The 24,801-nt window shown below is 44.8% G+C and overlaps 1 protein-coding gene and 1 pseudogene across 2 annotated transcripts in view; both read left to right on the top strand.

The window, feature by feature from the left end:
• The first annotated feature begins 4,043 nt into the window (after nt 1–4,043).
• Nucleotides 4,044–24,801, top strand: part of LOC144493398 (uncharacterized) — a 122,831-nt gene continuing 102,073 nt past the window's right edge. Inside the window, exon 1 of one of the 2 annotated variants that reach the window (XM_078212261.1) lies at nt 4,044–4,533. In XM_078212261.1, coding sequence (XP_078068387.1) covers nt 4,465–4,533 — 69 coding nt within the window. In that variant the 5' untranslated portion in view covers nt 4,044–4,464. The remainder of the gene's footprint in view (nt 4,534–24,801) is intronic. The other variant, XM_078212262.1, reaches the window with a different exon arrangement.
• Nucleotides 20,910–21,115, top strand: LOC144494550 (U2 spliceosomal RNA; annotated as a pseudogene).

Genomic DNA, 24,801 nt, shown 5'->3' with positions numbered 1-24,801 from the left:
CGGTGCAGACTCGATGGGCCAGATGGCCTCTTTCTGCTCTGTAGGGTTTCTATGATTCTATTTCTATGAGAATCTTGAACAACGACTCCCAAGTACCTTTGTGTTTCTCATTTCTAAGCATTTCCCCATTTAGAAAATAGTCTGTGCCTCCGTTCCTCCTTCCAAAGTGCATAACCTCACACTTTTCCACATTGTATTCCATCTGCCACTTCTTTGCCCACTCTCCTAACCTGTCCAAGTCCTTCTGCAGCCACCCTGCTTCCTCAATACTACCTGTCCTTCTACATATCTTTGTATCATCTGCGAACTTAGCAACAGTGCCTTTAGTTCCTTTTTCCAAATTGTTAACGTATGGTGTGAAAAGTTGTGGACCCAGCATCGACCCTTGAGGCACACCACTAGACACCAGCAGCCATCCTGAAAAAGACCCCTTTATCCCCACTCTTTGCCTCCTGCCAGTCAACCAATCCTCTATCCATGCCAGGATCTTACCCTTAACACCATGGGCACTTAACTTATTTAACGGTCTTCTATGTGGCACCTTGTCAAAGGCCTTCTGGAAATCTAAATAAATCACGTCCACTGGTTCTCCTTTATCTAACTTTCTTGTTACCTCCTCAAAGGGAGAATTTAGCATGGCCAATGCCGCTAACCACTATGTCTTTTGGACTGTGGGAGGGAACTGGAGCACCCAGAGGAAACCCACGCAGACACGGGGAGAATGTGCAGACTCCATACAGCCAGTGACCCAAGCCGGGAATTGAACCCGGGTCCCTGGCGCTGTGAGGCACCAATGCTAAGCACTGTGTCATCGTGCCGCTGGCACATTGGCTGAAAGGCCTTCCAGTGACCTTTCCCCATTGCGCCTTGACAGCAGTTGCCCCGAGCTTGAATGTGTCTCAATGCTCAACATTCAGTCAAAATATTTTACTCCAATCTTAAAGTTACAAGGCCAATGTGCAAAGCGGAGAGGGCAGACCCGGGCCCATCTCTGAGCTCTGATGAGGTGTCATCCAGACTCGAAACATTGGTTCTATTCTCTCTCCACAGATGCTGTCAGACCTGCTGAGATTTTCCAGCATTTTCTGTTTTTGTTTCAGATTCCAGCATCCGCAGTATTTTGCTGTCCTTGGCAAACAGGATTAAGGAAAATCCTAAGGCATTTTATATGTATGTAAAGAGCAAGAGGGTAACCAGGGAAAGGTTTGGTCCACTCAAGGATAGTGGAGGGAATCCAAGCATGGAACCAGAAGAAATGGGCAAGATACGAAATGAATACTTTGCCTTAGTATTCACCAGAGAGGGACTTGATGGATGAGGAGCCTAGGGTAAGGTGTGTCGATATTCTGTGTCATGTCGATATCAAAAAGGAGGAGGTGTTAGGCGTCTTAAAAAAGTAGATAAGCCCCCAGGGCCTGGTGGGATCTACCCCAGAATACTGAGGGAGGCAAGGGTGGAAATTGCTGGGGCCTTGACAGAAATCTTTGTATCCTCATTAGCTACAGGTGAAGTTCCAGTAGATTGGAAGACAGCCAACATATTTCCATTGTTTAAAAAGAGCAGCAGGGATAATACAGGAAATTATAGGCCGGTGAGCCTTATGTCAGTGGTAGAGAAATTATTGGAAAAGATTCTTAGGGACAGGATTTACTCACACTTAGAAACAAATGGACTTATTAGTGATAGACAACGTGGTTTTGTGAAGGGGAGGTCATGCCTCACTAACTTGATTGAGTTTTTCGAAGACGTGACGAAGATGATAGATGAGGGCAAGGATGTTGTGATACATAGATTTCAGTAAAGCCATTGACAAGGTCCCTCATGGTAGATTGGTATGAAAGGTGAAGTCACACGGGATCAGAGGAGAGCTGACAAGATGGATACAGAACTGGCTTGGCCACAGAAAACAGAGCATAGCAGTAGAGCTTTTCTGAATGGAAGGCTGTGACTAGTGGTGTTCCACAGGGATCAGTTCTGGGACCTTTGTTGTTTGTCCTATATATAAATGATTTGGAGGAAAATGTAGCTGGTCTGATTAGTAAGTTCGCAGACGACACAAAAATTGGTGGAGTTGTGGATAGTGAAGAGGATTGTCAGAGGATACAGCAAGATATAGACCGGTTTGAAACTTGAGCAGAGAAATGGCAGATGAAGTTTAATCAGGACAAGTGTGAGGTAATGCATTTTGGAAAGTCCAATACATGTAGAAATTTTACAGTAAATGGTAGAACCCTTAGGAGTATTGACAGGCAGAAAGATCTGGTCAACCGATCACTGAAAGTGGCAATGCAGGTGGATAAGGTAGTCAAGAAGGCATACAGCATGCTTGCCTTCATTGGTCGGGGTACTGAGTATAAAAATTGGCATGTTATGCTGCAGCTGTACAGAACCTTAGTTAGGCCTCATTTGGAATATTGTGTACAATTCTGTTTGCCACACTACCGGAAGGATGTGGATGCTTTAGAGAGGGTACACAGAGGTTTAGCAGGATGTTGCCTGGTCGAGAGGATATTAGCTATGAAGAAAGGTTAGATAAACTCAGTTTGTTCTCACTGGAAAGCCAGAGGTTGAGGGGGGTGACCTGATAGAGGTTTACAAGATTATGAGTGGCATGGACCGAGTGGATAGTCAGATGCTCTTTCCTAGGGTAGAAAAGTCAAGTACTAGGGGACATAAGTTTGAGGTGTGTGGGGAAAGGTTTAGAGGAGATGTGCGAGGCAAGTTTTTTTACACAGAGGGTGGTGAATGTCTGGAATGTGCTGCCCGGGGAGGTGGTGGTGGGAGCAGGTACAATAGCAGCATTTAAGGGGCAACTAGACAAATGCATGAATAGGATGGGAAAGGAAGGATACGGACTCCGTAAGTGCAAACGGTTTTAGTTTAGGCAGACATCATGATCGGCACAGGCTTGGAGGGCTGAAGGGCCTGTTCCTGTGCTTTGTTCTTTGTTCTTTGACCTGAATCCATTTGTTGCTCGCTCCAAAAACCAAATTCACATTGAATCCAATTCATGATCTCCACAAAGTAAAGTTGATTTATTATGTCACAAGTAGGCTTACATTAATACTGCAACGAAGTTACTGTGAAAATCTCTTAGTCGCCACACTCGGGCGCCTGTTCGGGTACACTGAGGGAGAAATTAGCATGGCCAATGCATCTAACCCGCACATCTTTTGGACTGTGGGAGGAAACCGGAGCACCTGGAGGAAACCCACGCAGGTACGGGGAGAACGTGCAGACTCCCAAGCCAGGAATCGAATCCAGGTCCCTGACACTGTGAGGCTGCAATGCTAACCACTATGCCACCGTGCCATCCAGATCCAAACTGACAAGATAAGGCATTGCACCTTATCTTGGGCTTGATCTTAGCCCAAAGGCTGAAATTGAATTACGTAGCATGGAAGGAGACCATTCAGCCCAGTTTACCTGTGCTGGCTCTTTAAATGATTAGTCCCTCTGCCTCCCACTCTTCTTCCTTAGCCTTCATTTTAAAGTAATGTACCCTTTAACAAATCTGTGTATACATTCAGACACGTATACTTGCAGAAGTGCATGCATACCTTTCACAAGAATTGCTACATCACTTACAAAACCAGAGATTCAAAGTGGGGATACCGGCGTGTGCTGATTGGGACTTCAAACACAAAGTTCCCATTACAAATTAACACCTCTAAACTGGTGCACAGCCCCAGACAGCTAATGTGTTACAATTACCAACAGGGGGTGTCAAAAGTACAAGATTTAAAGGATAGAGAGGGCTTCTTTCAGATTTAACTCCGCCCCTGAGGTCTGATGCTTGGCTTTTTTCCCCTCCTATTTTTTTCATATATATACATCTTGATCGGCTACTGAAGGGGGTTCAGTTTTTTCCTTAAGTTTCAGGTCACTGCTAGTTGGTGCAGAGCTAAGGAGAGATGTTAACGTCTTAACATCCCCCACCCCCCCCGGGAGAGGGGGGGTGTCCACGTTTTCTGCGTAAAGACTGCTTCCTCATTGACCCGCCCCCATTCAAACATCATTAAAACCTCCAGCAGCCTGTGCGAGGAAAGAGAGAGAGGGAGTGTGTATATATATGTATGCAGGTCCTGGGATCTATAAGGAGAAGATCTCTGTTATCCTTAAGCTGCGGATCGTTCTTATTCCAACCCCCCCCAACACACAAAACCCACCTCCCATTGCAGCGTTTAACAGGGGTGGCGGGACTGAGAAGGAGACGGTCAGAAAGAGGCACTGGTGTGCAGAATCAACAAGTTTCCTCGCAGTTTTTGGCAATCTCTCTCTTGTGTGTGTCTGTGTGGGGGGAGGAGGAGAAGGGGAGGGGAAGGAGGAGAAAGGGGGGGGGGGGCGGGGGCAGGATCCTTGTCTCAACTGACTGATACCACACACCTTTCTTCTTGTTTATTTTTGATGTTTCGACTTTTGTAAACAGTTGGTGTGCGTGTTTTTTTTTGTTTGTTCTCCAACATGCTGAAGATTCTCACCAAGAAGCTCAGAGCGCAGACGCTGAACGAGATCCAGCCCTTTCAAGTTAAGGTGAGCCTGGTTTGTCGTTTTTACAACTTTCTATTGCATTGTGAATAACCTTGTCAGTTTATGAATGGGCCGTGTGACACACGCGAGGGAAGTAGTCACTCTCGTGTCCCTCTTTCTCTCAACATACCAATTATTGATTTGATTTATTGTTGTCACATGTATGAGCATACAGTGAAAAGTGTTGTTTCTTGCGCGCTACGCAGACAAAGCATACTGTTCATAGAGAAGGAAAGGAGAGAGTGCAGAATGTAGTGTTACAGTCATAGCTAGGGTGTAGAGAAAGGTCAACTTAATGCGAGGTAGATCCATTCAAAAGTCTGATGGCAGCAGGGAAGAAATTGTTCTTGAGTTGGTTGGTATGTGACCTCAGACTCTTGTATCTTTTTCCCGATGGAAGTATCTCCGGGGTGCGTGGGGTCCTTAATTATGCTGGCTGTTTTTCCGAGGCAGCGGGAAACGTAGACAGAGTCACTTGATAGGAGGCTGGTTTGCATGATGGACTGGGCTATTTTCACAATTCTTTGTAGTTTGTTGTGGTCTTGGGCAGAGCAGGAGCCATACCAAGCTGTGATACAACCAGAAAGGCTGCTTTCTATGGTGCATCTGTAAAAGTTGGTGAGAGTCGTATTAAGAGTTAGTTAATTATTCAATTATCTTGGTGGATCACCAGATATAAATGCTAGTTAACCATCAATTTTCAAAGAAAAAAACATTGAAAAAATATTTAACCCATTTCTTAATTGATCCCAGTTTAAATTGATAAATCAGCATTGAGGGTGGCACAGTGGTTAGCATTGCTGCCTCACAGCACCAGGGTCACTGCCTGTGTGGAGTCTGCACATTCTCCCTCTGTCTGCTTGGGTTTCCTCTGGGTGCTCTGGTTTCCTCCCACAGTCTGAAAGATGTGCTGGTTAGGTGCATGGGCCATGCTAAATCCTCAGTGTGTTCGAACAGACGCCGGAGTGTGGCGACTAGGGGATTTTCACAGTAACTTAATTGCAAAGTTAATGTTAGCCTATTTGTGATTAATAAATAAAGAGAGATATCTTATGTGTAGATATTGAACATTTTCAGTTGTATGTATGTTGACACAATTTGATAAAGTGTCATATTGTTTAATATTTTGTGGATAAGGACTGCTTCATTTATTGTTTCCCTTTTTTATTTGCCTCATTTATAGCTCTCGAATCTCAAATAGGGAATTCTTGTTCAGTTCTGGTGAGCTGCAAGGAACTCTTAGATCAGTGAAGGGGTGAGATGAGGTTCACTGGAGAGATAGATGCTGCTTAACGTGCAGAGAAGGTGTTGACCTATTTGAAAGCTGCTGAATGTGTTGAGGGATTGGCTGTTAGTGAGCCCAGATGTAAAGTGCACCCACTCGCTGTGCTACAGAGTGGTTGGTTGGAGTTGGCTTGTTTACCCATTCGCCACCTGTCTCTTCTGCTGCTCCCCCCCCCCCCACCCCCCCCCCCCCCCCCAGTAAAGTAGTTTTCCACTTCTGCCAGGAAAAAGTTAAAGTTTACACTTTATTTGTTAGTCACAAGTAAGGCTTACATTAACACTGCAATGAAGTTACTGTGAAAATCCCCTAGTCACCACACTCCGGTGCCTGTTCGGGTACACTGAGGGAGAATTTAGCATGGCCAGTCCACCTAACCAGCACATCTTTGGGAGATACAAGAGGTCCAGAGAGGCAATTTCTTTCACATAGTGGGTGGTTAGTGTTTGGAACGAGCTGCCAGAGGTTGTAGTAGAGGCGGGTACAATTCTGTCTTTTAAAAAGCATTTAGACAGTTACATGGGTAAGATGGGTATAGAGGGCCAAATGCGGGCGACTGAGACTAGCTCAGTGGTTGCAAAAAAAAGGGGCAAGGACAAGTTGGGCCGAAGGGCCTGTTTCCATGCTGTAAACCTCTGAGTCTATGAGTCTGGATGACCCTTTGTCAGAGGTAACCTTGGATGTTGTGTCCCTTTCTGAAAGTGTTTGGGCACAGAAGCTGGAGCATCCGGAGGAAACCCACGCAGACACGTGGAGAACGTGCAGACTCTGCACTGACAGTGACCCAAGCCAGGAATCGAACCCAAGTCCCTGGTACCGCGAGGCAGCAGTGCTAACCACTGTGGTGAGAGTTTTTATTCATTCATGGAATGTGGGTATTTGTTACCCATCACTTGGCTTGTTTGTCCATTTCAGGGGGCAATTGATAGTCAACCACAATACTGTGGGTCTGGAGTCACGTGTAGGCCAGATCACGTAAGGATGGCAGATTTCCTCCTCTAAAGGACATTAGAGAATCAGATGGGTTTTTATGACAATCGACAATGGTTTCACGGTGATCACTAGACTTTTAATTCCAGATTTCTTTTATTGGATTCATATTTCACCATCGGCCACGGTGGGATTTGAACCCGGGTCCCCAGAGGATTACCTTGGGTCTCTGGATTACCAGTCCGATGACAATACCATTCCTTCCCTAAAGGGAGGGAAAGGACTGGCACATGAGCCGGTCTGTGTTGCTGCTATTCTTTCTGATACTGGGTGAGCTGTGTCACTGGATAGCAGAGAGTGGAGATCTTTCGTAGGGCGTGGAGTGTGTTTATTGAAACTGTAGCCCAAACTGATCAGTCTGAGAACCCTTACATATTGTCACTAATGAGGACTTGCTGGCATTGGCAGGTTGATTTAGATGGTCATCTTGCTACCACAAGGAGTAGTTGAGTTGAGTAGCATTGGCATGTTGAACACATGAGAGGGTAAGAACTAGATGGATTTGTTGATGAGGTGGGGGCTGAAACATGGCCATGTGACTGGCATGGCTCAGTCGGGCCGAATGGCTTGTTTCTGTACCCAAACACTTTCAGAAAGGGACACAACATCCAAGGTTACCTCTGACAAAGGGTCATCCAGACTCATAGACTCATAGAGGCTTACAGCATGGAAACAGGCCCTTCGGCCCAACTTGTCCTTGCCACCCTTTGTTTTCAACCACTGAGCTAGTCCCAGTTGCCCGCATTTGGCCCATATCCCTCTATACTCATCTTACCCATGAAACTGTCTAAATACTTTTTAAAAGACAAAATTGTACTACCTCTGGCAGCTCGTTCCAAACACTAACCACCTACTATGTGAAAGAAATTGCCCCTCTGGACCTTTTGTATCTCTCCCCTCTCACCTTAAACCTATGTCCTCTAGTTTTAGATTTCCCTACCTTTGGGAAAAGATGTTGACTATCTACTTTATCTGTGCCTCTCATCATTTTAAAGATCTCTATAAGATCACCCCAAAGCCTCCTACGCTCCAGGGAAAAAAATGCCAGTCTATGCAGCCTCTCCTTCTAACTCAAACCATCAAGTCCCAGTAGCACTCTAGTTCAACTCAAAACTCTATTCTCATTCCACAGATGCTGTAGGACCTGCTGAGATTTTCCAGCATTTTCTGTTTTTGGTTTCTGATTCCAGCATCTGCAGTATTCTGCTTTTACTCAATCTGGTTACCTTCCCTCACTCAATATTGGCCATTGCATGGCTGACCTGGACTGCAAGCCATTTGACAGTCAAGTCAGTTTTAGCGGTGGCACAGTGGTTAGCACTGCTGCCTCACAGCGACAGGGACCCGGGTTCGATTCCCAGCTTGAGTCACTGTCTGTGCAGAGTCTGCACATTCTCCCCGCGTCTGCGTGGGTTTCCTCCGGGTGCTCCAGTTTCCTTCCACAGTCCAAAAATGTGCGGGTTAGGTTGATTGGCCATGCTAAATTGCCCCTTAGTGTCAGGGGGGCTACTTAGGATAAATGAGGGTTATGGGAATAGGGTCTGAGTGGGATTGTGGTTGGTGCAGACTCAATGGACCAAATGGCCTCCTTTTGCACTGTAGGGATTTTATGGTTTTTAGGGAGGTAATGGACACAATTCTGCACATCTCAGCTATTCCAGACGTGAGCAGTTGCAAACTGTCTAAGATTGTCCTGGTGTCTGTGGAAAGTAAAGATTAACCCAAGAGATAAGTCACAGGTGCAGAAAACAAAATTGTGTTTTTTTTATTTAAATCATCTTTTGAATAATTTTATTTGCTCAAAAAAAAATTGGAGATAAGAAAGGGTTGTTTAATTGGATGATTCCTGACTGCCAATCAGCAAATCATAGAATCCCTACAGTGCAGAAGAGGCCATTCGGCCCATCGGGTCTGCACCGACTCTCTGACAGAGCATCTTACCTAAGCCCTATTTCCCGCCCCCCACCGTCCCCATAACCCCACACATTTACCATGGCTAATCCATTTAACCTACACATCCTGGGAAATTAAGGGACAATTTATCATGGCCAATCAACCTAACCTGCACATCTTTGGACTGTGGGAGGAAACCAGAGCACTGGGCAGAAATGAAGAGGCGCTTTCCTTTCCAGTTGGTTTGGGAGAGTACATGGAAGAGCACTTGAAATGTCACAATATTCAAGGATGTGGGCCAAGCGCTGGAAAATGGAATTAGTGTAGATTTAGTGCAGTTATGTCGTTGCAGACTCGATGGGCTGAAGAGCCCAGTGTCTACACTGTATGTCACTATCCGTGTAACTCCATACATTTAGCATGGCCAATCCTCCTAACCTACACATCTTGGGACTGTGGGAGGAAACCGGAGCACCCGGAGGAAACCCACGCAGACATGGGGAGAACGTGAAAACTCCACACAGACAATGACCCAAGTTGGGAATCGAACCCGGGTCCCTGGCGCTGTGAGGTAGCAATGCTAACCACTGTGCCACCGTGTCGCTTTGATGTGGCCTATTGCCCTCACTCTCTTCTGACTGTTGGAAGTCATGGGTTTGGAAGAAACTGTCAGAGGAGGCTCAGGCAAGTTGTTGCAGTACATCTTGTATCACTCTATCTCTACAATTAATATTAATCTGTATAAAAGTAATCAGGCTGAATCATCAACAACCCTCAGCCACGTTGATGAATCCTTCAGAGATCAGTTGATGGACTGTGCCTTTGGAGGGTAATGTTGTTTTAGTTGGGACAATGTGCTATTATGTGATTGTCGCTGGTTGGAGTAGATATGATTTCACAGTTTACCGAGGTGATTGTCTGCTTTCTGCGTTGGTACAGCAGCAACAAATGCCTTGTCCTGACACGAGGGGCCCACCAGCATATTGATAGCATGAAGGAATTCTCTTCAGCTTCAGCAGATTTAAAGTGACAGGGGCCCACTTGCGTCAATAAATTGGAGATTGCGTCCAGCCTTGGGAATTTAAAATCGCCCCTTCTTTCTGACTGTACCGTCCAGGGTACAAATCCTTGAGCGATACCAGTTCTTAGAGTCATAGAGTCGTACAGTGCAGTAAAGACCCTTCGGCCCATCGAATCTGCACTGACAACAACTGCCACTGAAGGCGCGCTAATTCCATTTTCATGCATTTGTCCCATATCCTTGAATGTTAGGATATTTCAAGTGCTCATCCAAATATCTTTCGCTGGTAATGTGTTGTCCATATCCCCTGATTTCATTGATCTGTATTAGTTCATATTAAGCAGTAACTCACACACACCCCCCCCCCCCCCCCCACTTGAGAGCCTGTTCAGCTACTTGGTAAGATCACGGCTGATCTGATTGTGCCCTCAATTCTATTGTCCTTTATACCACCCCCCCCCCACCCCCCACCCACCCACGCCAACCCTGAAATATGCTTTGACCCCAAATCAATCAAGAATCTTACCCAATGCAACTTTAAAAATATTTGATTTGGTTTATTATTGTCACATGTATTGGTATACAGTGAAAAGTATTGTTTCTTGCGTGCTATACAGACAAAGCATACCGTTCATAGAGAAGGAAACGAGAGAATGCAGAATGTAGCATTACAGTCACAGCTAGGGTGTAGAGAAAGATCAACTTAATGCGAGGTAAATCCATTCAAAAGTCGGACGGCAGCAGGGAAGAAGCTGTTCTTGAGTCGGGTTGGTACGTGACCTCAGACTTTTGTATCTCTTTCCCTACGGAAGAAGGTGGAAGAGAGAATGTTCGGGGTGCGTGGGGTCCTTGATTATGCTGGCTGCTTTTCCGAGTGTTGAGGATGATTGTGGAGGAGGTGTTGTTGCCTATTCTTACTGATTGTGGGACGTGTAGACCGTGTCAATGGATGGGAGGCTGGTTTGTGTGATGGACTGGACTTTGTTCATAATCCTTTTGTAGTTTCTTGCAGTCTTGGGCAGAGCAGGAGTCATACCAAGCTGTGATACAACCAGAAAGAATACTTTCTATGGTGCATCTGTAAAAGTTGGTGACAATTGTAGCGGACATGCCAAATTTCCTTAGCCATCTGAGAAAGTAGAGGCGTTGGTGGGCTTTCTTAAGTATAGTGTCGGCATGGGGGGACTAGAACAGATTGTTGGTATCTAGACACCTAGAAACCTGAAGCTCTTGACCATTCCCATTTCATCCTCATTGATGTAGACAGGGACGTGTTCTCCTCTACGCTTCCTGAAGTCGATGATAATCTCTTTCGTTTTGTTGACATTGAGGGAGAGATTATTGTTGCCGCGCCAGTTCACCAGATTCTCTATCTCATTCCTGTGCTCTGTCTCATCATTGTTTGAGATCTAACTCACTACGGTGGTGTCATCAGCAAACCTGAAAATCGAGTTGAAGGGGAATTTGGCCACACATAGGTGTATAAGGAGTATAGTAAGGGGCTGAGGACACAGCCTTGTGGGGCACCGGTGTTGAGGATGATTGTGGAGGAGGTGTTGTTGCCTATTCTTACTGATTGTAGTTTGTGGGTTAGGAAGCCTAAGATCCAGTGTTCAAAATATTCAATGACCCTGCCTACACTGCTCTCTGGGGAGGAGAATTCCACAGGCTTATTTTCACAATCCTTCCACAGCCTTGCCCCTCCCTACCTCTGTAACCTCCTCCAGCTCCCCAACCAACCGAGGTTTCCTTAAGACACAGGAACAGAAGTAGGCCATTTGGCCCACTGAGTCTGCTCCACCTTTCAATGAGATCATGACTGATCTGATGTGGCAATCCTCAACTCCACTTTCCTGCTTTCATCTGCACCATGGTGGCACAGCGGTTAGCACTGCTGTCTCACAGTACCAGAGACCCCGGTTCGATTCCCAGCTTGGGTGACTGTTGTGCAGACTCCGCACAACATTCTCCCCGTGTCTGCGTGGGTTTCCTCCAGATGCTCCGGTTTCCTCCCCCAGTCTGAAGGACGTGCTGGTTAGGTGCATTGGCCATGCTAAATTCTCCCTCTGTACCTGAACAGGTGCCGGAGTGTGGCGACTAGGGGATTTTCACAGTAACTTCATTTGCAGTGTTAATGTAAGCCTGCTTGTGACACTGATAAATAAACTTTAAAAATCTTAAACTTGTATCAAACTTTGATTACAATCCTGAGGATGTTCTAATACATTAGAGAAGCTATATATGTGCCTGTCATCCCAAGTGCCCATTTCTTATGTTGTGTGATGCTTCCCTGATTCTGTAAAGAAATGTGGATATTTAATATGTATATTTCCCAAAATGATGACTTGCATTTGTATGGCACCATATCATGATGTCCGAGAGTGCTTTACAGCCAGTTGACGTGTGGTGATTGTTGTAATGTTGGAAATGTGAGCAGGCACTTGGTGCACAACACCAAGCTCCCACAAAGAACAATTAAACTGGGGTGGAATGGTGGCACAGTGGTTAGCACTGCTGCCTCACAGCACCAGGGACCTGGGTTCAATTCCGGCCTCGGGTCACTGTCTGTGTGGAGTTTGCACATTCTCCCCATGTCTACATGGGTTTCCTCCGGGTGCTCCGGTTTCTTCCCACACTCCAAAGATATGCTGGTTAGGTTGATTGGTCATGCTAAATTGACCCTAATGTCAGGGGTAAATATCTGGCGTTACGGGAATAGGGTCTGGGTGAGATTGTGGTTGGTGCAGACTCGATGGGCCGAATGGCTTCCTTCTGCACTGTAGAGATTTTATGAAATTATGAAATGACCAGGTAATGTATTCTTTCAAGTGTGTCCCAATGGCTAGTACTTTTCACAGGCCTGCAGGTGATTCATCAGCCCCTGCTCTAGGTGGCAGTGCAGCTGGAGTCAATAGATCCTTAGCCTAGAAAGGAATTGTGCTCTGCAGAGCCAAATAACAAGAAAATAAGTGTTTCAGAAAAACAAAAAATCCTCTGAACCAGCTTCGACTAAGCTGGCTGGTTTCTTCATTGTGGGAGGGAAGGCCAGATGCCAAGTTAACCCAGAGTGTTGAGCAGCTATATTGGCAAGGACAGATGCTAGGGAACACCACTTTCCGTTAACATTCAGAGAGAATTGAAGGGAATCAATAACTTTGAAATTGGAGGGTGTAGTGGAATGAAAGAATTAACGAAGTTTACTGCTCTTAAATGTCCTTGTAGAGCAACTTTTGTCTCTTTGCCTCACTTCTCTTTATGACACAGTAAGTAGTCTCACAACACCAGGTTAAAGACCAATAGGTTTATGTGGTAGCACGAGCTTTCAGAGCGTTGCCCCTTTATCAGGTGAGTGAAGAGTTTGGTTCACAAACAGGGCATATATAGACAAACACAATTACAAGATAATGGTTGGAATGCGAGTCTTAACAGGTATGATGCTTCATAAAAGCACCATTATCTAGTATTTCCTTAATGTAAAAGCAAAATACTGCGGATGCTGGAATCTGAAACAAAAACAGAAAATGCTGGAAAATCTCAGCAGGTCTGACAGCGTCTGTAGAGAGAGGACAGAGCTAACATTTCGAGTTTTGCTGAACCTTCATCAGAATTATTTTAATACTTCCTTAATTAATTCTGTGTCTGATCTTGGTTTTGCTCCTGTATAGTTGTCTTGGAATGTTTCTTGATGTTAAGAGAACTATGTAAATGCGAGTTGTTGTTGTTTTCCCCCAAGTTGTCACTTGGGCTTCTTCCTGGCTCTTGTCCGGACAAAGGACGATATCAGATGAATCAGGAGAAACCTCATCTTGCCATTCCTCCCACCTCAGTACACACACACACACACAAATGCAGTTTAATTGACTTCACAATCGTGCCTCTTTACAGTAACGGGGATTAGGATTGGCTGAGTGAGTGTGAAGTGTCGCATTTACACTGGCTGGGATTGGAGGATGGCAAGATGACCAATGTTGACTGTGTTAGATCAACTGCAAGCAGATTAGTGTTAGCCGTGTAAGAATGGGTCTTGTTAATATGCAGTGAACATCTTGGCACCAACTGGGATATTATACATTAAAGCCACAGATTAACATTCTCTTAAGATTCTTAAAAGCCTGAGGGCAGATATGTGTGAGGATGTGAGAGGTCATTTTTATCACATAGAGACATACAAACTGGGGGCAGGAGTGGGCCATTTGGCCCTCCAGCCTGTTCTACCATTCAATAAAATCATGGCTGATCTGAGTATAACCTCAGCCCCACATTCCTCCCTCCCCCAATAACCTTTCACCCCCTTGTTAATCAAGAATCGATCTGCACGGCGGATGGTGGAATTTGAATTCAATAAACAAAAATCTGGAATTATAAATCTACTGATGACCAAGAAACCATTGTCAGAAAAACCCATCCAGTTCACTAATGTCTTTTAGGGAAGGAAATCAGGGAGGATTACGGGGTCAAAGGTAGGGTTCTGAAGACTGTGGAGGAACAGAGAGATCTTGGGGTCCATATCCACAGATCTCTAAAGGTTGCCACTCAAGTGGATAGAGCTGTGAAGAAGGCCTATAGTGTGTTAGCTTTTATTAACAGGGGGTTGGAGTTTAAGAGCCGTGGGGTTATGCTGCAACTGTACAGGACCTTGGTGAGACCACATTTGGAATATTGTGTGCAGTTCTGGTCACCTCACTATAAGAAGGATGTGGAAGCGCTGGAAAAAGTGCAGAGGAGATCTACCAGGATGCTGCCTGGTTTGGAGGGTAGGTCTTATGAGGAAAGGTTGAGGGAGCTAGGGCTGTTCTCTCTGGAGCGGAGGAGGCTGAGGGGAGACTTAATAGAGGTTTATAAAATGATGAAGGGGATAGATAGAGTGAACGTTCAAAGACTATTTCCTCGGGTGGATGGAGCTATTACAAGGGGGCATAACTATAGGGTTCATGGTGGGAGATATAGGAAGGATATCAGAGGTAGGTTCTTTACGCAGAGAGTGGTTGGGGTGTGGAATGGACTGCCTGCAGTGATAGTGGAGTCAGACACTTTAGGAACATTTAAGCTGTTATTGGATAGGCACATGGAGCACACCAGGATGATAGGGAGTGGGATAGCTTGATCTTGGTTTCAGTTAAAGCTCAGCACAACATCGTGGGCCAAAGGGCCTGTTCTGTGCTGTACTGTTCTATATTCTAATCTGCCGTCCTTACCTGGTCTGGCCTACATGTCACTCCAGATCCACAGCAATGTGGTTGACTCTCAACTGCCCTCCAAGGGTAACTAGGAATGGGCAATAAATGCTGGCCAGGTAGCGACACCCAAGTCCCATTGCTTCCATTGCCTTTGGGGTAGAGAGCTCCAGGCACTGATAGAAAACTTTCTCCTCATCTCTGCCTTAAATGGGTGACCCCTTAGTTTTAAATAGTGACCCCTAGTTGTAGATTCTCCCACAAGGAGAATCCTTCCTCCCATCCTTCCTCATGTACCCTGTCAATGCCCCTCCGAATCTTCTGTTTCAAGCAAGCCATCTCTCAACTCCAGCGGATACAAGTTTAGCCTGTCCAATTTTTCTCCCCCAAGAGGGGCGATCTGATAGAAATTTACAAAATTATGAAAGGCGTGGATAGAATGGATAATCGGAGTCTTTTTTTCCCAGGGTAGAAATGTCAATTACTTGAGGACATTGGTTTGGGGGAAAGTTTAAAAGGAATGTGAAAGGCAAATTTTTTGTTACCCAGAGGGTGTTAAGTGCCTGGAATGCGCTGCCAGAGGAAGTGGTAAAAGTAGATACAATAACAATATTTAAGAGGCATTTTGACAGATACATGAATAGGGAGGGAACAGAGGGATATGGACCACATTAGAGGCAAAAGGTCTTTAGTTTTGAAAGTCATTATGTGTCGGCACAGGCATGGTGGGCAGAAGGGCCTGTTCCTGTGCTGTACTGTTCTTTGTAAGACAACCTGCCCATTACAGGTATTAGTCTAGTAAACCTTCCTTGAACTTTTTGTTTATTCATTTGTGGGACATGGGCGTCACTGGCTGGCCAGCATTTATTGCCTGTCCATAGTTGCCCTTGTTTAGAGGGCAGTTGAAAGTCAACCACATTGCTGTGGCTCTGGAGTTACATGTAAGCCAGACCAGGTAAGGACGGCAGATTTCCTTCCCTAAAGGACATTAGTGAGCCAGATGGGTTTTTCCGACAATCAACAATTCTTAATTCCAGATTTTTTTGTTGAATTCAAATCCCACCAGCTGCCATAGCGGAATTCGAACCCGGATCCCCAGAACATCAGCTGAGCTTCTGGATTAATAGTCTAGTGATAATATCACTTGGCCATCGCCTCCAATGCATTTACGTTTTTCCTTTAGTAAGGAGATCAATATTGTATATAGTACTCCAGATGTAGTCTCACCAATGCCCTGCATACCTGAAGCATAATCTCCCTACTTTTGTACTAAATTCCCCTCACAATAAACAGTAAGATTCTATTAGCTTTCCCAGTTACTTGCTGCACCTGTATACTAACCTTTTGTGACATGTGCTAAGACCCCTAGATATCTCTGCATCTCAGAGCTCTGCAATCTCTCACTTTAGTCAATATATTTCTTAATTCTCAACTTATACCCCATTCGGCAGATCTTTGCCCACTCACTTAAGCTATCTATATCCCTTTGTAGCTGCCTTATGTCCTCGTCACAACTTAACAGCAAATTTACCTTGGGTCATTGTAAATTGTAAAATGTTGAGGCCCTAGCACTAATCCCTGTGGCACACCACTTGTTACATCTTGCCAACCAAACAAATGACCCATTTATGCCTATGCTGCAGCCTGTTAGCTAGCCAAACTTCTATCAATGCCAGTCCCCAACAGGGCAGTATGATGGCACAGTGGTTAGCACTGCTGCCTCACAGTGCCAGGGACCCGGGTTCAATTCCCGGCTTGGGTCACTGCCTGCGTGGAGCTTGCACGTTCTCCCTGTGTCTGCATGGGTCTCCTCTGGGTGCTCCGGTTTCCTCCCACAGTCTGAAAGATGTGCTGGTTAGATGCATTGGCTGTGCTAAGTTCTCCCTTGGTGTATCCGAACAGGTGCCGAAATGTGGAGACTAGGGGATTTCCATAGTAACTTCATCGCAGTGTTAATGTAAGCCTACTTGTGACAATAATAAACTTAAACTTAATGTTACCTGTACACCATGAGCTTTTCTTTCCTGTAGTGACCTCTGATGTGATACCTTATTAAATGTTTTCTGGAAATCTAAGTACAGTATATCTGCAGGCTCCTCCTTATCCACATCACATGCTACTTCTTTCACGAACTCCAACAAATTGGCCCAACATGAGTTCCCTTTCACAAAACCATGTTGACTCTACCTGATTATCTTGATTTTTTTTTTCAAGTGCCCTGCTATAATCTCCTTAATAATAGCTTCTAACATTTTCCCTATGGCAGACGCTAAGCTAACTGATTTGTAATTTCCTGCCTTCTGTCTCCTTTTTTGAATGAAGGAGTTACATTTGCTATTTTCCATTCATCTTCCCTGAATCTAGGAAATTTTGGAAAATTGAAACCAATGCATTAACTATCTCACTAGCTGATTCTTTTAAGACTCTAGGATGATTATAACCTACATAGGGACTGAAAAATCAGATAGGCAAAGGTAGCTTGATGAGGAGTTCACAGGATGCTTTCCATATAGTTTCATAGAATAGCATGTTCTGGAGCCAGAGAGCAGGTTTTACTGAACTTGATATTGTGCAATGAGATAGGATTAATTGATAACTTCAGTGAAGGCTCCACCAGGTAGCAGTGATCAGCGCATGATTGAATTTTACATTCAGTTTGAGGGAGAGAAGAGTCAGTCCAAGAGTAGTATTTTAAACTTAAATAAAGGTGATTAAGAGGATCATAGAATCATAGAAACCCTACAGTGCAGAAGGAGGCCATTCGGCCCATCGAGTCTGCACCGACCACAATCCCACCCAGGCCCTACCCCCACATATTTTACCCACTAATCCCTCTAACCTACGCATCCCAGGACTCCAAGGGGCAATTTTTTTAACCTGGCCAATCAACCTAACCCGCACATCTTTGGACTGTGGGAGGAAACCGGAGCACCCGGAGAAAACCCACGCAGACACGAGGAGAATGTGCAAACTCCACACAGACAGTGACCCGAGCCGGGAATCGAACCCGGGACCCTGGAGCTGTGAAGCAACAGTGCTAACCACTGTGCTACCGTGCCGCCCATATGAAATATAGGATATGAAAGCAGAGCCAGCTGAAGTGAACTGGCAATTTGGGTTAAGGTCAATAAAGATACAGTGGCAGGCATTTGGTGGGTTCTTTCAGAAAAGATACACTCCAACCAGAAAGAAAAAATTGCAAGGGGAGGACCCACCATCCATTATTAACCGAACAGTTAAAGATTGATAATATCAAAGTTAAAGAAAAAACATAATTGTGCAAGGATGGATGGAAGGTCAAAAGATTGGACAGAATATAAAAAATAACAATGAATTACTAAAAGATTGATAAGGAGGGAAAAATCAAGAGTTAGAAATCTAGCTAGGAGTGTAAAAAACAGATAGCAACATTATATCAGGTCCTGAGCACCTCACCCTGCAGCACCACCAATCTGCTCAATATCACTTCCCTGGTCTTTGTAATTTTCTCAGAGTTTCTCGCTCACTCCTAATTGCTGATTCCCAGCTATTTCTGGGCTGTGATGATGATTGTATCTTCCATAGTGAAGACCAATGCAATTCGTCTGCATCTCCTTTCCCTCATTTTCTCTTATTAATTCCCAGATTCACTTTCTCGAGGACTAACAGTCGCTTTGTTAATTATTTTCTATTTTTGAATATCTATAGAAACTCTTGCCATCTGTTTTTAAAGGGGGTGGTCAGGATATTGAATTCGATGATCAGCCATGATCAAAATGAATGGTGGAGCAGACCTGAAGGGCCAAATGGCTTACTTCTGCTTCTAGTTTCTATTGATTTCAAGAAGAGACTGGGAGCACTCGGGAGGCCGGGCAGTCTCAGCTTTAGAGGGACCTTTTCTGAATGACCTATTGTCAGAATGGATGTCAGATCATGACCTGAAGTTTTTAAGACTGCCACAGGTGCTCTCTGACCCTCTACTGAGTGTTTCCTGCAGGAGAGGTGATAGTCTCGTGGTATTATCGCTAGACTATTAATCCAGAAACTCCGCTAATGTTCTGGGGAATGGTGGGATTTGAATTCAATAAAAATATCTGTAATGAAGAATCTACTGGTGACCATGGAAAGATTGTCGATTGTCAGAAAAATCCATCTGGTTCACTCATGTCCCCTTTAGGGAAGGAAATCTGCCGTCCTTACCTGGTCTGGCCTACATGTGACTCCAGAGCCACAGCAATGTGGTTGACTCTCAACTGCCCTCTGAAATGGCCTAGCAAGCTAATCACTTAAAGCGGAACAATGGATGGGCAATAAATGCTGGTCTACGTCCCATGACTGAATTTTAAAAAATCAGATTTCCATGATTTATACTTTCTTTTGTGTCTTTCCTCAATCCTCTGGGTCTCTCTTTTTGTCTGTTTCCGTTTTCTTTTTGTGTATGAATGTTGGTCGGTGTGTTTGCAGGCGAGTTAGTGCGTTTGCTCCTGTTTGAAAATATGGACAAAGGGAGCCTTGTCGATGGAGGCGGGCTGTCCCAGCATTCCGCGCGGCAGTGAAAGCCCCCTATTAACTGTGCAGCCTCTGGTGGGAATAGAGGGCTTGCACGCACGCAGTGCATTCTGGGTCATGGCCGCCTCCATGACGCCATTTTGTTTTTCCTCGTTCCCGGCGCCAAACAAAAAGCAGGATTAAAGTTGGAAATAAAGAACACAATGCCGATAGGCCCTTAGCCTCCCGCTCGTATCTGGAGTCGGTCGGACTTCATCTGACCTGCGGATTAAGAGGAGAATAAAAGGCTTTTGTCTCGCCCACACTGCTGCAGAGCAAAATGCCTGGCGATTGACAGGAGCTCCTGGGGAGCTCCCGCGCAGCAGAATTTAATTGGACCGGTTTACCAACAGACTGTATCCGAGATTTGTTGTATGAGCTCCCCTTGTTAGGCCCGCAGGAGGAAACACTGGAACGTTTAAAGGTGGTCATAGTTGTGTTACTGGACTAGTAATTTAAATCTCTGGACTCCATACTCCAATGAGTATGAGTTCAGCTCCACCATGGTCATTTGGCAACTTAAAGATCTGGAATTAAAACAAAAAAATGACTGGGATTTGTAAAAGTGAGCATGAAATTGTCAGATTGCTACTTAAAATTAAACTTGGAACATAGGAATTAGGAACAGAAGTAGGCAAATTCAGCCCTTCGAGTCTGCTCTGCCATTCAATGGGATCATGTCTGATCTCTCCCGGTCTCAAATCCACCTTCCCACCTCTTCCCCATATCCCCTTATCGCATTTTAAAATTAAAAATATAGCTATCTCCTTCTTGAAACCAGTTAATGATTCAGACTCCACCGCGCTATGGGGCAGCGAGTTCCACAAATTCACCACCCTCTGCGAGAAGTAGTTCCTCCTCATCTCAGTTTTAAATCTACTGCCTCGCAACCTATACCTGTGCCCTCTTGTTCTAGATTGCCCCATAAGAGGAAACATTTGTACAGTAATATCATTTTGGGATAGGAATGTGTTTTCCTTACCTGATTTGGTCCATGTGGGAGTCCAATTCCACACCAGTGTGATTGATAACTGCTCTCTAAAGTTGCTGAGCAAACCACCTTGTTCTCATGATGAATAATAAATGCCAGCCTTGTAACCTCACTCTGAACATGAATTAAAATGCACCAGTCAATCAGGCTCCGAACAACTTTAGGATTATATATGAAGGTGTCTTTTATTTCTTATATCGTCCTTTTCTATCTTCTATACTGTCAGATTAAATAAAGAATTAGGAGGAATTTCTTTATATGGAGAGCAGTGAGAACATGTGTTGCAGTTTATCCAAGCTTAGAGATGTTGCAAGAGTTCTGTAAGTAAACAGTGAGGATGGTGCAAAGAGACTGCAAAGGAATATATAGACAGGTTAATTGAGTGGTTAAAAAGGTGGCAGATGGAGTATAATATGGGGCAATGTGAGATTAATTACTATCATAGGAACAACAGCAAAGAAATAAATTGCATTTATGTAGCACCTTTCACAACCACAAAACATCGCTTCTCGGCCTTTTGGCTAAGATCAAGTGTAGTATGGTCGGCAGCCCATGGTCGGCCGCACTTGGTCGAGGTCATTAGGTTACGCTGAAGCTTCATATGTTTCATATGAAGCAATTTTTTAAAGCGGCATCTCGGCCTTTTGGCTAAGATGCAAATGAGCTCAAGTCTTGGAGGAGGAACCTCCCCCTTCTCCAATCAGCTTGGCTCATGTAGATCAGGCCCAGGACAGGGTGGTTTGGTCGCTCGCCCTGTCTTGTCAGCCTGGATCTGAAATGTCTCAACTTGTTGAGACTGTGAATTGGATTTGATTTGATTGAATTGGAAAAGTATTAAAAAAAAACATCCCAAGGCTAAGATCAAGTGTAGTATCGACATGCTGTGCTTGGTTGGAGTCATTAGGTTGCATTTTAGCTTCATTTGAAGCAATTTTTAAAAGCGGCATCTCGGCCTTTTGGCTAAGATGCAAATGAGATCAAGCCTTGGAGGAGGAGCTGTGCCTACTCCAATCAGCTTGGATCATGTAGATCAAGCCCAAGACAGGAGGTGAGAGCCCTGACTTGTCAGCTTGGATCGGGAATGTCTCAACTTGTTGAGGCTCTGAATTGGACTTGATTTGATTGAATTGGAATAAAAATACAAAAAAAACATCCCAAAGTGCTTCAGGGTGCAGTCATTGTTGTAATGGGGGAAATGTGGCAGATAATTCACTCAGAGGTTTATAGCATGGAAACAGGCCCTTCGGCCCAACTTGTCCATGCCGCCCTTTCTTTTTAAAACACCTAAACTAATCCCAATTGCCCGCATTTGGCCCATATCCCTCTATACCCATTGTACCCATGTAACTATCTAAATGCTTTTTAAAAGACAAAATTGTACCCGTCTCTACTACTACCTCTGGCAGCTTGTTCCAGACACTCACCACCCTCTGTGTGAAAAAACTGCCCCTCTGGACACTTTTGTATCTCTCCCCTCTCACCTTAAACCTATGCCTTCTAGTTTTAGACTCCCCTACCTTTGGGAAAAGATATTGACTTTCTAGCTGATCTGTGCGGGCCTCTATAAGATCACCCCTCAGCCTCCTATGCTCCAGAGAAAAAAGTCCCAGTCTATCCAGCCTCTCCTTATAACTCAATCCACCAAGTCCCGGTAGCATCCTAGTAAATCTTTTCTGCACTCTTTCTGGTTTAATAATATCCTTTCTCTAATAGGGTGACCAGAATTGCACACAGTATTCCAAGTGTGGCCTTACCAATGTCTTGTACAACTTCAACAAGACATTCCAACTCCTGTATTCAATGTTCTGACGGATGAAATCAAGCATGCCAAAAATGCCTTCTTCGCCACTCTGTCCATCTGTGACTCCACTTTCAAGGAGCTATGAACATGTACCCCTAGATCTCTTTGTTCTGTAACTCTCCCCAACGCCCTACCATTAACTGAGTAAGTCCTGCCCTGGTTCACATCTACCAAAATGCATCACCTCGCATTTGTCTAAATTAAACTCCATCTGCCATTCGTCAGCCCACTGGCCCAATTGATTAAGAAACTCATAGCAAACTCTCTCAAACACTAATGTGATCTTGACAAGATAATCTGTTTTTTTTCTTAGCAATATTGACTGAGGGATAAATATTGGTCAGGACACTGCTACTGTTCAAAATCATATTGTGGGAATCTTCAGAGAGCTCCAATTTAATATTTCATTGAAAAGATGGCACCCCTGAGCATGCAGCACTCCCTCAGTACTGCAATGGCGTGTCAGTCTGGCTTTGAGGCTCTCATCCCGGAGTGATATCAACCTTCTGACTCTGAGGCAAACAGCTACCAAATGGCCAAAACTGGCAACTTTAAGTAGATCTTTTTTTACAAAGTTGGAGACTATTAGAGGTGGCACAGTGGTTAGCACTGTGCCACAGTGCCTCGCAGTGCCAGGGACCCGGGTTCAATTCCTGGCTTGGGTGACTGTGCGGAATCTGCACATTCTCCCCATATCTGTGTGAGTTTAGTCTGAAAGACGTGCTGATTAGGTCAAATGGCCATGCCAAATTCTCCCTGAGTGTACCCGAACAGGCGCTTGAGTGTGGCGAGTAGGAGATTTTCAAAGTAACTTAATTGCAGTGTTAATGTAAGCCTACTTGTGACACTAATAAATAAATTTTATTAGTTGTTGGTATCTGGAAGGATTTATGTGTCCTTGTACACATTATAGAAAGTTAACATGCAGACCCTGCAATCAAATAAGAAGGCAAATACTATGATGTACTTTGTTGCAAAGGCATTGGAGCATAAGATCCACAGGGACACTCAAGGGGCACCTTGCCTTAAGAGAGGCTGTAAGGAAGGTTTAGTAAATTTATTCCAAGGGTGTCAGGATTGTCCTATGAGGAGAGATGGAGTAGATAGGACCCACATTCTCTTGAATTTCGAAAGGTGACGGGTGACACCCAAAAGTCTACAACTGGGTGAGGTGTCATAATTGGAGGATCAGATGTTGGGCATTTAGGATTGAGAGGAAGAGAACTTTCTTCACCTAGAGTGGGCTGTAAATGTTCAGTTGTTGAATATATTCAAGACTAAGGTGGTTAGACTTTTGAGGTGGAGATGTTGAGGGTGGGGGAATGAGATTGAAGTGGAAGTTCACCATGAGGAATGGTGGCCTGAGTTGAATGGTCTACCCCGATCCTATTTTTTATGTTTCTCTGCCATGATGTGGTGATCACTGGAACTGAAATTGGCTATCTCATTCAGTCCAGAAATTGTCAATTGTTGCCCAACATTAACAACTTTCTGAGGGAATATTTCGGATTTTAGCCACACTTTGTGTTAAAATATATTTCCAGATTTCACTCCTGAACAGCTAGCTCCAATTTTTAAGAGTCCACCTAATGGACTCCCTCACCAAAAGGAAAAGTCTTTCCCTTTTTTTAACCTCCTTGTGGTGAGTGTCCCTGGGGGGAAGGGTGCAGGGGTTGAAGGTTTCAAATACAGAGCCTCTTTGTGTCACACTGCTGTTTTGCATTGTGAGAATGTGCTGTTCATCAATGCTAGCTGAATGTAATTAGTTGACAAGAGGAGGAAATCTGCGATCTAGAGGAAATTTCTAGAATCCCATATTTTTATATATTCCATACAGCTGGAGGCCATTCAACCTTAAGGAGGCACGGTGACACAATGGTTAGCACTGCTGCCTCACAGCGCCAGGGACCCGGGCTCAATTCTGGCCTCGGGTCACTATCTGTGTGGAGTTTGCACATTCTTCCCGTGTCTACATGGGTTTCCTCCGGGCGTTCCGGTTTCCTCCCACAGTCCAAAGATGTGTGGGTCAGGTTGATTGGCCATACTAAATTGACCCTAGTGTCAGGAGATTAGCAAGGTCAATATGTGGGGTTGTGGGAATAGGGCCTCAGTGGGATTGTGGTCAGTGCAGACTTGATGGGCCAAATGGCCTCATTCTGCACTGTAAAAGTTTATTTATTAGTCACAAGTAAGGCTTACATTAACACTGCAATGAAGTTACTGTGAAATTCCCCTAGTTGCCACTGTCTGGCGCCTGTTCGGGTCAATGCACCTAACCAGCACGTCTTTCAGACTGTGGGAGGAAACCCATACAGATATGGGGAGAATGTGCAGACTCCGCACAGACAGTGACCAAGCTGGGAATTGAATCCAGGTCTCTGGCACTGTGAAGCAGCAGTGCTAACTATTGTGCTACCGTGCCGCCCCTTGTAGGGATTCTGTGATTCTATTGTGCCTGTGTTAGTTACTCCTTTCCTCATAGCCCTCCTTTGTGGTACTTATCCACTTTTTAAAATTAATTTAAGGGATGTGGGCTTCACTGACTAGGCCAGCATTCATTGTCCATCCCCAAATACCCTCGATGAGCTGCCT

The sequence above is a fragment of the Mustelus asterias genome, chromosome 5, assembly GCF_964213995.1.
Source record: "Mustelus asterias chromosome 5, sMusAst1.hap1.1, whole genome shotgun sequence".
Taxonomy (NCBI): domain Eukaryota; kingdom Metazoa; phylum Chordata; class Chondrichthyes; order Carcharhiniformes; family Triakidae; genus Mustelus; species Mustelus asterias.
This window is presented reverse-complemented; position numbering and strand designations above follow the sequence as displayed.